General features: G+C 47.4%; 1 protein-coding gene across 1 annotated transcript in view; it reads right to left on the reverse strand.

Moving 5' to 3' along the window:
* Positions 1 to 493: 493 nt before the first annotated feature.
* The window catches only part of LOC119389915 (calmodulin), an 85,467-nt gene continuing 70,655 nt past the window's right edge, over positions 494 to 15,305 (reverse strand). Inside the window, exons 3-5 of the mRNA XM_037657345.2 lie at positions 3,161 to 3,304; positions 1,571 to 1,813; positions 494 to 652 (exon numbers count right to left, since the gene is read on the reverse strand). Coding sequence (XP_037513273.1) covers positions 621 to 652; positions 1,571 to 1,813; positions 3,161 to 3,304 — 419 coding nt within the window. The 3' untranslated portion in view covers positions 494 to 620. The remainder of the gene's footprint in view (positions 653 to 1,570; positions 1,814 to 3,160; positions 3,305 to 15,305) is intronic.

Consider the following 15,305-nt stretch of genomic DNA (forward strand, 5'->3'; position numbering starts at 1 on the left):
TTGCTAAAACTGCTGAACATATGTCACAAAGAAACCGGTTTTTCAAGCCTGCCGATTTAACGAATTTAAATATAACGAAAGATTCGATTGTGCGAAACTTCGCGCACCAAGTTGACGGTGCTAAAGCTGACAAACCGTTTAGTCGCGGAACTCCCGCTTTCCTCAATGTTCCTATTTAACGAATCATTTCGATATAACGAAAGTTTCGGTTTAGCGAAACGCGTATTATCTCGTTGCTTTGTGCAAATCGTTATGCATCTAACCGAACGAGGGCACTGCATGCTAGCGAGGGAACAACTTTGCACCTTTCGGGGAGCGCAAAAGAAAAACATCAACAACAAAAAAAGAAGTAAACGAAAAGTGAACTCCAAGATATCGCACAGAGATGGTGGTGGGTGGATAAATAGGTTCAAAGGGAGGTGTGTGCGGTTGATCCGCACCGGGGCAGCGCCTGTAGCGTATTCGGGTGAGGAGGAGGCGTATTGTTCGCTGCTTCGATGGTTCGACCGGTCCCGCAGGGCGCGGTGGTGTATTGCCAAACTGGAAGATACGCGCGCGGGGCGTCGATGTTCTTCGTCATTGTCTCACTGAAGGGGATCCGCGGCGGGGCGCCCCGGCGCTCACTTCGGAGCCGTCAGGATCGTGACGAACTCTGCGAATGGAGAAGGAGAGAAACTGATGGCAGACTTCAGCGACTACCTTCAGCCCTGAACTTATTTGCTTCGATGGAAGCATTGAACAATGAAGACCGCCGTGGTTATATGGTTGACAGTGGGGCGTGGGCCTAATAAAAAATGAAGTATTAAAGTGTTACATAGCGAGAAGAAAAACGTCATAGCTTCGACCGAGAGGCAAAGCCGCTGATAGCGATAACAATGCACCTAACATATAAAAAGGTTCGTAATATTATCGGCTTTGTATACTGACATGAACATTCGCTTACTAGGTAAGTTGATGCGCACAGTGTCACGCGTACAGAGGAAAACATGATCACATCACCCTCGATGACAGCAAGCGACGCATCGTGTTGCCTATCGCTATTCTGAGATTACGCGCCCACCAGCATTAGGTGCGCGAAGACAGCGCACACAAAATTTCCCCTACTGCTACGGCGCACATGCACACCTCTCCCATCCTTGCTCACGCACACTTATATTCTGTTCTCTGTACCGATACGGCGCATTCACCTCTACCAGGGGCGTAGCCAAGGGGGGGTTGAGGGGTTCAACACCCCCCCCCCCCAATTTTTTCACTTTTGCTTGTGTATATACACACGCACACATACAAACATACATAGAGTATGGTTTAACCCCCCCCCCCCCCCCCGAAAAAAATTTCTGGCTACACCCCTGACCTCTACCCTCGACGCGCGAGAACGGCGTGACCGCTCTCACACTTTCCCTCGATTCCACAGCGTAACGTGCGCTGGCCGCGATGGTAGTACCTCATCACGCTTGCCCTTTTACGGAACATCACGGCGACGGCAAATTTTTGCCCGGAGTGTCCTTATAATTATCACAATGAAACTAGGGGCTCTGGTCATAGAGGATACACGACAGCACCAGCGTACCGTCGTAGTTGACGAGTCCGTCTCCGTCGAGGTCCGCTTCTCGGATCATGTCCTCGACCTCCTCGTCGGTGAGCTTCTCGCCCAGGTTGGTCATCACGTGCCGCAGCTCGGAGGCCGAGATGAAGCCGTCGCCGTTCTTGTCGAACACGCGGAACGCCTCGCGCAGCTCTTCCTCGCTGTCCGTCTCCTTCATCTTCTTGGACATCATGAACAGGAACTCGTTGAACTCGATCGTCCCGTTCCCTGCGATGTCATCCATTACGTCAATGAACAACACTTATATTCGGTCGTTCCGTTTCGATATAACGGCAAAAATGTCAACAGCGATTCTTACAGGGAAGACTTGATACTAAAAACGTCAGTCGCAGCGGGGCGGGTGGTGTCTCCCCCCTCCCCACCCCCCGCTAGTTCACATAACGGGCGGGGGGGGGGGGGAGACACCGGGCCGCATACCTTAGCTACCCTAATTTGGGCTGCATTTTGTTCTACGCAGTGGTGTAATGTTGCAATGAACCTTGCACAAGCTCCCAAATTTTCGTCATAAGAATATAAGAATGACAGATTTATTTTGTGTACCTACCTCACTATATGGGCGTCGGCAGAATTTTGTCTTGGGAGATGCAAAACCTTGTTGCATCGCGGCGGTAAGGGGGGGGGGGGGACACTCACGCCTCATTCTATACGCGTATTTTGTACGGCTTGACTCCAGCGCTCCCCCGCCCCCACTCTCCGGGCAAATGCGAAAGCTACGTACGCCTCTGTATGATGACACTGTCACCTCCAGTTTCGCCTGCTCTCTTGAGGTGCATATTGCAAAATCATATCATGTCAACAATATTTTCGTGTGTATAGGGCAGGTGCGCCGTGAGGCGCCAGTAGCTGGCGAATGCGAGTGCCTCTCGTCTTGGAAGAATCTGGAACGGCGCCAATTTGAGGGAACGCAAATAACAAAAGCCGGGGTATAGAGACAAGAGAACCCTTGTACTACACTCGTCGTGTCCCAGCGTGAATTCTTTGTCTCTCGCGAGCGTTGGCGCTGTTCCTGATTGTTCAAGATGAACAGCCGTCCAGTCTGCATTATTAGCATTACCACGTTCTTTTCGCGCAGCTGGACTGTATTATACGCATTTAGCTTTAGTACAGCTCCGCGAACCTCATAACCCACCAGGCCAGTTAACTTTTCGAGGTTTTCGAGAGAGAAAAAACAAAAGAGAGAAAGAAATGGAAGAAAGACAGAAAAAGATAGAAAAACGGAGAAAGAATTAGACACAGAGAAAGAGCTAGAAAGAAACAGACATTGATAAAGAGATAGAAAAAACAAGGAGCAAGAAAGAAAGAGAAAGCGAGAAATAGAAAGAGAGACAAAGAAATAGAGAAAGAAATGGAAATAATAAAAAGTGAGGTTTCGCAGGCAGTTTTCGAGTTCACCTGAGGAGCACCATTTCCAGGGCTACGAAGACTCCCGGAAAAAAAATTCAGGGGCCCTTACCATACCGCTAAAATGGGAAGAAAGGAAAAGTCAAAGTGCCTTTGGTTCCCGAAGAAGTGCATCGCACTAAAAAAAAAAAAAGAAAAAAAAAACCAGCTCACCGTCTGTATCCACGAGTGTGACCATGTTCCGCAGTTCCGTCTCGGTCGGTCTCTGTCCCAGAGAACGCATGACGATTCCCAGCTCTGACGACGTAATGCGGCCGTCAGAGTCCTTGTCGAACAGCATGAAGGCCTCCTTGAACTCTGCGAGGTCAGACAGGAAGTGACGTTTCAGGGGATCGCCAATGTGGCATCATAAGGCGTGACGTAAGCGGTTTGTTCCAGCGCAGTCCGAAACCAAGTCGGCCGAAACGGCGCGTTCGTCGTGCCTTGTGCAGCGTAAGTGACAAAGTAACGGCGATGAGCTTGGACACCTCGCAATTAATGCAGCTTGCTTGCCTTTATAATGGCTGCAACTAATTATCATCAACAACACAATACCGCCATAACAAGAACCGCAACTACTTACTACTACTACTACTACTACTACTACTACTACTACTACTACTACTACTACTACTACTACTACTACTACTACTACTACTACTACTACTACCACCACCACCACCACCACCACCACCACCACTGTAACAACGACGACAACCAGACTTTTATGAGTCACAAATTTCGATGGCGGCGGCATAGTTCGCGAAAAACTCCGGCGCCGGCGAATGTACATAAATGCGGGTGCACACATCTGAGGCCCTCGAAGGTGCGCCGGTCAGATATGCGTATTTGTATGCGCCGTTTTTCAATAGCTGATGCACTCTCGATCGTGGGCTTGTCGGCGATCGGTCGTTTCTGATATGAAAATCTGATCTTTTACAGAGGTCGCTCGTCATTTCATGTTGCCGCATTGCACTGCTGCCTGGATATGAACGCATGACCGTCGTTGTTGCCTGTAGAAAATGAAGTGTTGCGCTGCTAAACACGTGGATGACGGTCCCGTTCCCGGCATGGAGGAAGGAAGCGGTTAGGAGGGAGCATTGCGCAATGAGAAAGAAAGAAAGAAAGAAAGAAAGAAGGTCAGGCACGCACACCCCAAGCTTCGCTCGCCCCCACTTACCAGCTACAGGGGAATGGCTCCTGAGTTTTTTTCTGTTACAATCATCCCACAACGTCGAGCAGATCTGGCTCACAGGGCACGATAATGCGGAGGCAAGACTCCGCGGGCTATTCTCGTTTAAGACACGTGCCTCCTTTGTCCCGTGCATATGATACCACGAGATGACAGCTCCCGCCGGCTGTAGGACAGCGAGCAAAGCAAAGGCCTGCACACAGCAGCGTGCCGTGGTCGACCTCTCAAGCGTCGGTGGCGCGTAATGCAGCTCCTCGTGCGAGCTAAATCGGTCTTGCGTGCGACAGGCGCAATGTGCTCGCTCGCTCCAGTTCCTCCTGCTCGCTCCAGCCGCGCTGACCGCCACGATGCTTCCAGCACGCCTACGCTCTTTGGAACCGCCGGCGCGTACACATGACATTCGTGTTTCGTGCGCTCACGCGCACTGCGGGCCGTGATTCTTTTAGGCGTTGGAAAACGCGCACGCTCGATCGTAGGCGTAGCCTGGGAAAGGTCAACGGGCGCCTGTACGCCTTCGGCGACAGAGCTAGCGAACTAGGTCCGAGTTTTGATTGCGTAACGTGACCGTCTCGCCGAAAGTGGGCAGTGTACAGCTGAAGGCTACAGGTCCTGTAAAGTAAGAACTGTTATAATTGTTATGGTTATCTGATTTACTATTTAGAGTTCTGATTCTTCCAAGAATTTTACTGTAGCTCTTGCACCGATGGGTTAACGTTTTTGATGTCCATGGAACCAAAATTTTTTTCCTATCCTGTACAGAAAGCGCCAATTTTCCTATGTCATGCAGACAGTTTTAGTATAAGCTGGGTCTAGCCCAATCTAAAAAAAAAAAAAAATGTTCGTACACTGACCGACCAACTTTGGGCCGTCCGGCAAGCCGAGGATGCCGCCCGGGTGCAAGGACTTCAAGCCGTCACCTGACGCCATCATCGACGGAGAGTGGGACGGGACAGGGGTTAATCCCCTCTTCCCCCCGCCTCGTCCGGACTTTTAATAAAGTTTATTCACTCACTCGTACACTATATCGGCCGGTTCTTTATACGCTGTATTGTATTCTGTGCTGGTGCCAGTATTACATAACTGGGAGTTCGGTGCACCATTTATTCAAGGAAGGTTGCCGCGCATCACTCGCTGCTAGAGGTAAGGTAGCAGTGACTACTCCTTTTTCAATCAGCTGCAGGCGTCATGTCGGCATCTGTGACATCACCTACAATTTCGCAATGGAGAAAACGATCACCTAATAGCTGGCTTCACACGTAGTCACCAGCCTTTAACTATATATATATTTAAGTGCAGCGAGCTCCACTCCGTACAATTCCTGGAAACAGCGAAGTTGGTGCGCCCTTTCGTCAGGCTATTGTCTTTCTATGTTTTAGATGCGAAGCAGCTTTTGCCCGGGGCTCTGTCCATCCTTCCATAGGCCTCCCAAGCTCGGCCAGGGGGCGCTGCGTCGCACGCGTTTCGCCGCCTTTCTTGCGAAAACCGGTCGCTCCTGTCCCCACACCAGCCTTTTGACTGCGCTGTCTCCGCACGTTCAGGCACCCTGCACGCGCTGTTCTCTGCTCGCCGTGCACGTGCAGCTTCACGTGTCGCTTGCTCTGAAGGTTTAGAAAGATCCCAGAGATGGAAAAAAACGTTTTAACGGTGGGAATCCACGGCCGCTGGATAAAAAGATCTTACCAGAGGAGGACGGTTGATCGACCACCTTTTCGGGACCGAGCAGGTCGTCAAGGGCGATGCTGTTTGTGCGAGCGCTACGTGCGTGCAGATGCTGAACGGGCACATTTCTTTGACATGAGTAGGGAGGTGACTGCGCGAGTTCTGTAATTATGTTACCGGTAAAACGCACATTCGTTGCGGCAGTCGTGTATACTCGGACCTGTCAGCAACCATCCAGCACGCTTTCGCGTGCGTTTTCTATTGATAACTTTTCAATTGCTTGGATGCCAAGTTTGTCGTGCGGCTTTAAATTTATTATGAGCTCAGTGTGAAGAGCATAAATTTACAACTGTCCTGTTGAGTCACTGGCTGCATCGCAATGCGCAGTGTTCAGTTTCGTGGGAGTTTCACTTTTGCCGAGGTTTGCATCGAATGATAACAACGTCGGATCGCAAGTTTAATGTCGCCTTGGATTTTTTTAGAGCTCCCTTTGACAGCATAATGATATACGCAAACAAAAAATAAATAAATATTTCATGCCCACTTCGACGATGCATGTTTCTTGCAGAGGCGTGTTTCATTTCGAATATTATCGACGCCTGATCACGCACCGTGTTTGCTTATTCGAATGTCGCTTTGGTTGTTTCGACAGCTCGCTTGGTCAGCATCATACTATATATACATGGGCGTAACCAAGGGGGGGGGGGTCAAACCCTCCCCGAAAATTTTCAATTTTGCTTGCGTATATGTACACGCACACATACAAACGCACGCACAAACATAAAGTATGGTTGGACCCCCCCCCCCCCCCCGAAAAAATTTCTGGCTACGTCCCTGATACTATACAATACCCACTGGGATCGCGCATGTTTATGATTATGCAGAGATTTGTGCCCAATAATAAGCGCATCTGAATTCGCGAAGCCATCGAAAATTTAATTGCCACCTTGGTTCTTTTTTCAGCTCGTTTCCAGAGCGGCATGCAAGGCTTTTTATTACGTGCCGAACGCATATGACATTAATACGAGGCACGCCGTGGTGGATTAATTCGGATTAATTTCGGCCACCTGGGTTTCTTTAACGTGTACGTAAATCTAAGTACGCCGGTGTTAGTGCATTTCGCTCCCATCGAAATGCAGCTGCTGTATGCGTGAATCGAACCCATGACCACGATTTTAGCAGCGCAACACTTCAGCCTTCTAAGCAATCACGGCGTGTCGCATGCAAGGCCAATATAAACGCTCAGTGCAAACATACAGCTTAATTCTGTTTACAGGGAGCCGCGACGGGAAATGTACCGCAATCAGCTGAATTAAACACTTAGTACTGACGGTACGTTATTTAAACTGTGGTGTAATGAGCCCAAATGCTCCGCTGCTGTAACATTACAAATAGTTGACTCGGAAAGCCAGCGCGCAATCTCGAAACGTACAGCGGCTGTCTATTTGTTGTAACTTTGGTTCACAAACGCACTTCCCTTTCAAATGAGCACGATCATCGCGTTTCTCCCCGTTAATAGTTCGTAATACTGTGTACGACAAAAACTGCTTCAAGGTGACAAGACCGCGAAAGCATCGCGGCGAACTGCCATAATCCACTCTTGACGCCTCTGCTCCTCGGACTGCTTGCATTGGAAACGGTAGAACATGACAGGAAGTTTTCGGCTCTTCGACATTTTTAAACTTTTGTGAAAGTTGACAATGCAGCAGGACTGCGTGCCTGCTTTCGAGTACGACGAAGGAACGGCACCCATAGCGTGAAAAATGCGAGGTAAAAGCCCCTGGGAGCACGTTCTCCGCGCGCGCGATGGGAAAACTAAGCAAGAGCGACCCGTCCCAGCAACCGGAGTTTTCCCCTCTCTCCGCTGGGGCGGCGGACGGCGCTGCGCAAACTTGGGCGTTGGAGGCCTATTGGCGACCGTCCGCTCATCTCCCACTAAAGGGAACCATGTGTGCTGGCACGCGCTAGCGCGTTCGGGCCTTTGTAAGGGGCTGGGTAAGACGCTGTAGCCTCTCCCCCTTACACTCTCTCAGCAATCACGTGATGGCGTCGGGGAACGAGATTCTGCAGACGCGCTATGAACCCGCGTGGCGTGCTCCAACAAGAGCTCGGGACGAGTAACAGCAACGGCAACTACAGTGAATTCATGGTGTGCTCGACTTGCAAGGACGAGTTAACATCGGGCAAGGTGCACGTGATGAACGGAACTTTAAGTCGACCCGTGCGCCGCTTCGCATCGCCAGATGGTTCCCTTTAGTGGGAGATGGTGTAATTTTTTTTTTTAAATGCGAAGCATTTCTTAGCGAGCTTCTGCGACTTTGAGCGTATCTATCTATCTATCTATCTATCTATCTATCTATCTATCTATCTATCTATCTATCTATCTATCTATCTATCTATCTATCTATCTATCTATCTATCTATCTATCTATCTATCTATCTATCTATCTATCTATCTATCTATCTATCTATCTATCAGGGGCGTAGCCAGAAATTTTTTTCGGGGGGGGGGTTCAACTATACTTTATGTATGTTCGTGCGTGCGTTTGTATGTGTGCGTGTATATATACACAAGCAAAACTGAAAAATTTCGAGGGGGGGGGGTTTGCACCCCCCCAACCCCCCCCTTGGCTACGCCCCTGCTATCTATCTATCTATCTATCTATCTATCTATCTATCTATCTATCTATCTATCTATCTATCTATCTATCTATCTATCTATCTATCTATCTATCTATCTAGCCGCCTACGACTATGTGCTTTCCTGGCTGTTTCGTTAATCGGATGCATACCAAAATTGGTATGGGATAACATGACCGTATTACTAACAGAAATGGCAGGTCATAACATGAAAATTATGACATGCATGTCATGAACAGCATGATTTACATTCCATGACCTTGGGGCTCTTGCGGTCGTTCCGTTAATTTCATATACAGGGTGTTTCAAGAAATGTGTCCAACCTTCTCAAAAAATCAGGAAAATGCGATATTTGCTCGGGGCTTTCAGAATTGCTTTTTCTGTAGCGGCAGGAATCTTAAGGTGGTTAAGGACATCATTTAGGATAGTAATTAAGAAAGTTACATTAATTAACTTTTTAATTAGTGGAGTTAGGTGACTGTGTCAAATGGGAGAATTGAAGTTCATCATGCCAGGAACCCATCTGAGCTTTCAGATTTCGAAAAAGCGTCCTCTAGTAATTGTTGTGGCGTAATGAAGTTCAACGAAATGCAAAGGCTTTCAACAGCGAAAGCCATCGGATTCGGTTGAATTTCATTACTTCGTAATTATTGCTAGAGGCCCCTTTTTCGAAATCTCAATGTTGGGATGGGTTTCTGGCACGAAGAACTTCAATTCCCCAATTTGACACAACCACCTAACTCCACTAATTAAAAAGTTAATTATTTTAACTTTTTTAATTACAGTCCCAAATAATTTCTTTATCCATCTTAAGATGCCTAGCGCTACAGAAAAAGTCATTCACTTATTTTGGACGTCTCAGCAGAATATGGCAGTTACGTTCTTCCATGTTTCTGTTTAGAATTTGGTTGAATTTCATTACTTCGTAATTATTACTAGATGCCACGTTTGCGAAATCTCAAAGTTGGGTTGGGTTTCTGGCATGAAGAACTTCAATTCTCCCATTTGACACAACCACCTAACTCCACTAATTAAAAAGTTAATTAATTTAACTTTTTTAATTACAGTCCCAAATAATTTCTTTAACCATCTTAAAATCCCTGCCGCTACAGAAAAACCAATTTTGAAGGCAGCAATCAAATATCGCTTTTTCCTGATTTTTTGAGAAGGTTGGACACATTTCTTGAAACACCCTGTATACCAAAATTGTTATGGTGCGACAAGAGTTGATGACGAACATAATGACAGGTTCTAACGTGCAAATCATGACACGCATGTCATGTGCAGCATGATTTACATGACATGATCTCGGGCCGCTCGCGGCCGTTTAAATGAATGGATATATACGAAAACTGGTATGACGAGACATTTCTGTATGAAGAACATAACTGACACGTGGTAACATGAAAATTATGACATGCATGTCATGTACGAGATGATTTACATGCCACGCTCATGGCGCACTCGCGGCCGTTTCGCTAGATTGATATACACCAAAAGTGGTATTGCGCGATGGGACTGTATGAAGAACATGAATAAAAGGTTTTAACATGAAAACCGTGACATGCATGTCGTGTATGTCATGATTCACATGCCATGCTCATGGTGAATTCGCGGCCGTTTCGCTAGCTTGATATACACCAAAAGTGGTATTGCGGGACGCGACTGTATGACGAACGACAATGAGATGTGGTAACATGAAAATCATATCATGCAAGTCATGTACGTCATGATTTGCTCATTGTGCGCTCGCGGTCGTTTCGCTAGATTGATATACACCAAAATTGGTATTGCGCGATGTTACTGCATGAAGAAAATGAATAACATTTGGTAACATGAAAACCATGATATGCATGTCGTGTATGTCATGATTTACATGCCACGCTCATGGTGCATTCGCGGCCGTTTCGCTAGCTTGATATACACCAAAATTGGTATTGCGTGACGCGACTGTATGACGAACGTAAGTGAGAGGTGGTAACATGAAACTCATGACATGCAAGTCATGTACGACATGAACTGCTCATGGTGCGCTCGCGGCCGTTTCGCCAGATTGATATGCACCAAAATTGGTATTGCGCGATGTTACTGTATGAAGAACATGAATAACAGTTGGTAACATGAAAACCATGACATGCATGTCGTGTATGTCATGATTTACAGCCACGCTCATGGTGCATTCGTGGCCGTTTCGCTAGCTTGATATACACCAAAATTGGCATTGCGCGACGCGACTGCATGACGAACGTAAACGAGAAGTGGTAACATGAAAATAATGACAAGCAAGTCTTGTACGACATGATTTGCTCATGGTGCATTCTCGGCTGTTTCGCTAGCTTGATATACACAAAAATTGGTATTGCGCGACGCGACTGTATGAAAAAGATAGAATCCTTTTGGGATCTTGAAAATCATGATATGCATAGTATTTACGGCATGATTTACATGCCACAGTCATTGTCCGATCGCGGCCGTTTCGCTGGATTGATATACACCAACATTTGTATTGTGCGACGCGACTACATGACGAATATAAGTGACAGGTGGTAATGTGAAAACCATGATATGCATGTCATGTATGGCATGATTTACATGCCATACTCATGGTGCACTCGCGGCCATTTCGCTTGTTTGATATACACTAAAACAGGTATTGCGCGATGTGACTGTATGACGAACATAAATGACAGGTCCTAACATGCGAATCATGTTATGCATTTCATGTACGGTATGCTTCACATGACACTGTCATGGTGCGCTTCCGGCCGTTTTGTTAACTGGATATATACCAAAACTGGTATGGCATGACACGAGTGCGTGATGAACATAAACGACAGGTCATGTATTGTACATACCAGAATATACGTCTCATTAGCATGGCATATTCCAGATTGTGGATGCATGCGTGCATGGCAAACATGCGATATATGGTGAACGAGATGCCATGGCCTGAATGATTTCATTTGGCTCAAAGTCAAACAAGGCGCTGTATGCAGCTTTTTGCTGGCTGCTTCGCATTACATCGATTCCTACAGTGCGTGGGATCTGCCGAATTTTTTTTGCTAGTATTTATAAGTATTTCGTTGTTCTGCGAGCCTTTTCTAAGTATTTCTGTGTTGTATCATTGCTCTTTATTTGACACTGTATGTTAAGCCTATATGGGGCGACGACACGCTCATTCACGGCCGCGTTTCTCACTGAAACGTGTATTACCAAAATAGAGAGAGAAACGATTCAAAGAAAGAAGTACGCTACTCTCCTATGGAGAGATATGTAACACGGCGCACCTACACTGCTGATGGAGCCAGTTGAATCGAGCTCAAACACTGTTCTCATTCATTTCAGCAGCAACAGTTGTGCAAGCTTCTCCCACAAATTTTTGCTGAGAGTGAGCTTTAAATTGAAAGTCCTTGCGACCATGAAAAAGAAACAAGACTGTTTTTGCAAGAGACACCGAACTTTATATTTAACTCTTGATAATAATGCTTAAGCGTCGCTACAGGAACGGGACTGTCGCTTTAAACGTCATCCACGTGTGTACGTGGCACGTGGCCGCTGCTGACACGGGGAAGGTGCATGGGCGGGCTTCAGAAAAAAAATCACAGCATATCCACGGAGTGAATGATGATGAGTGGGCGAAGCTGCGGAGGTTCATCGGTAAACCGTGAATCTTCCGTGAATTCTGCCCAGTACATCATCACCGACGTGAGATCGGGCGCGTTTATACTAAAGGTTCGATGAGTTATGACGACTTGCAGCTCACTTTAATTTTACATGTACGCTGTGAATTTTCATTGTTTAGAAAACCATTGCTTTAGAAAACACCTTGCGTCTTTCGTTAAGCAGCTGGCGTCTTTTTCGTTTTGCTTTAGAAACATCTGGCGTTCTTTCGTTTTGTTTTTACAAAACATCTGGCGTCTTTCGTTGGTTTATTTCATCAATCAACGGCGTTTTGAACAAAATTTTTATTGTTTAATCACGCACAGGAGAAATCTCACCAGGCACTACCTTGGAGGTAAACAATGGCTGCTAATGGGAATGAGAGACAGAAGAAGTCGGCTTTTAGCCAACACTTACACTTCTACAGAGACAGAAGAATTCGGCTTTTAGTTAACGCGCACGCTGCGAATTTTTTATTGTTCAACAACGCACAGGAGAAATCTCCCACCGGCACCACCTTGGAGGTCAAAGGGTAAGACTTGTTACTCACTACTACGAGCACGACGAGGGACGAACGGGTGCCGCCTTAAGGAGCTTCGCCCCTAAAAAAAAAAATTAACCGACGATTACGATACTGCCTAATGCGAATTCTGAGCGCAGCTTCGTGTTGGGGCAACGCCAACTGTGTTTGAAGTTTTGGCTGTCCGCAGCTGCAGCAATGTAACATTCGTTTCATATTGCGATAGACACTGCCAGCGCTCGAATGCTACGCACACCACTCTTTACTTCAGTCGTCGTGAACCAATCGAAACGCCGACAGCCCCGTTGCGACAAGCGAAGCCAGCCGCAGTGCACGTGCCAGCCCTGCATGCGTACGAGCTCCGACCGAGGGGCCAGCGCGCGTGACGGAGGAAGAAAGCGAGGTTAGAGACCAGTGGCTCGTGATATCTACAGACTCCGCGTTCGCTCCCCTTCGTCCTCGTTCGCTCTATTGGTTACGCCGCCGGCGCCAACGGCGACGCCGCTCAACGCAGGAACGGGCGCCAAGAGCTGCGCTCTAAAATATTTGAGCAAATTCCACGCCGTGATAACCTGCTGTCGCCCCTTTCGTCAGGCATTACATTTTGCTCCAAGTTTCGGCAAATTTTCCACTAAGGATTTCTTTGGTGTTTCTTTGTTGTCCATGTTAGGACATGTGGATCCCGCGCGATGGTATGCTCATTGGACAGATTTAGTTGAGCGTCCGCAACAGCTTTACGGACGCAGCCTGTCATAGGAAATGGCTGGCAGGCTGCGTCCCCAGAGCTGCTGCGGACGCCCAACTAAATTGGCCCATTCCACCCAGCCACTCGCCGAAAACGCGTATTACTATTCCGACTGCGCTGGAACGCAAGCAGCGTTGCAAGCGCCGCTACTGTAACATGCCCGCGTTACGCCAACGGACAGCGAAGGGTCGACAAAAACAGTTTCGCTCTTATAATAAAATTGTTCGCGTTTTGACTGTATTTTTCAGTATTGGAGAAAGGTTAACAGGTGCAACGCTAGGGCAAATAAGGAGCGAATGTATGAAATAACGGAGCCGAAGTGCTGTTGGAACTGGTCCGCTACTACTTTGTTTATTGCGCTATTTCGTCTTCAGTGGCCCAAATGCGAGTTTGGCTTGCTTGTTTCTTTCAGATACTTCACGCAACTGTTAAGCGTGTACTAAACTTCGCAAGCTTCGGCGAATGCTTTTTGCATTGAGTAATGGTCGAAAATGTCAATGTCGCGTCATTGACCGTCGAGCGAGAGAGAGAAAAAAAAGAGAGAGCGTTTGTGTGAGAGAGAATGAAAGATGGAGAAGTTAGCAGCAATACTGAGACAGAATAGCAAGGTGAGCGCATTGGTTTTAATTCATCGTACTTTGATTGAGCGCCGTGTCGTGTTTTCCTTTCTTTGTCCTTGTCAAAAAGTTGCGTCATTACCCTAGGTACGATGAATCGATACTGCGAATTCGGCGAGGCATCGGCGCACACTTTTTCCGAGCTAACGATACTTTCTGACTTATAATGTCTATAGGCGCTGTAAAAAATGACTCGTCTACAATTCCAGACGAATACAGGAGTAGACTGTACTCCCAACTTACTGTTTCTCAGCGCTGTCCATTACGCAAAGTGGAAGCGTTTCGCTTACCTCGCATTAGGCTTGTCTGCTTCCGTAATTTGATAGGACGTCCCGACCTCGCGCTCCCTCATATCGTTTCGGGGCGTTTCGCAAGAGTGGCCTGCTGGGAAAAATATTCCTCCTTGAAGAAGAAAAAGAAGCCGAACAGAACGGACCGGCCTAACAGCCAGGCTAACGCCGAGGTTCCAAGAAGAAAACCCGAACCTTCGCCTGTAAAGCTAGCTTCGCCTTTGACAGCGATGCAATGCGAGGAAAAAGCGCTAACGTCGAGTGTTGTCGAACAACCTGACAGTGCCCGCTTTAATCGAATTTAGCTTCGCTCGTATCGGAGGATGTCACATCGTATGACGTAGGTCGATGACGTAAAGTGACGTGGGTAGGAGAAGAGGAGGAAGGGTGAGTAGACCAAAAAGAAGGCGAGGAGGACGAGAGAAACTTGAATTCGTTCCAAGCGGCAGGCCCCAGCATGTGCCGTAGGAGTTCCAGCCAGAAAGATCTCTTCAAGAGATTGCAGCGAGCTTGATGCGGAAGGAGGAAGTTTGCTCTTTGATCAAAAGAAAGAGACAGGGCTCGTAAAAAGACAAAAACAGTCACGGAAAAAGACGTGACGCTGCTTTTACGTCACGCGGGCGCTCGGTCTTTGAAGGGTTGACATTGGGACGCGAAATAAACGAACAAACGTAAAACGAAGATGAAGAGATAGGGCAAAGAGTGATTAGCCGCAAGCATCGGTGCAGCGGTTGCTTTTTGAACAACCGCTACGTCTCAGAGATGATGCGCGACGATTCAAGGAAGTGTGAATAGCAAGAAGGCGAAGATGCGGAGAAGCGAAATGCAGACGCGATGACGAGCGATGTGACGTACGAAACACGGCGTTGGCCGCTGCTACAACGAAGCTATTTTTTCGACGCTCTGTGTGTGTATGAATGAGAAAGCCGAGGGACAAGTGAAGGCTGCTGTGCAGCATCCGAGACTGATTTAGACGTCTGTAATGGTTTTGGAGCA

This window comes from Rhipicephalus sanguineus, chromosome 4 (genome assembly GCF_013339695.2).
Source record: "Rhipicephalus sanguineus isolate Rsan-2018 chromosome 4, BIME_Rsan_1.4, whole genome shotgun sequence".
In the NCBI taxonomy this organism is placed as follows: domain Eukaryota; kingdom Metazoa; phylum Arthropoda; class Arachnida; order Ixodida; family Ixodidae; genus Rhipicephalus; species Rhipicephalus sanguineus.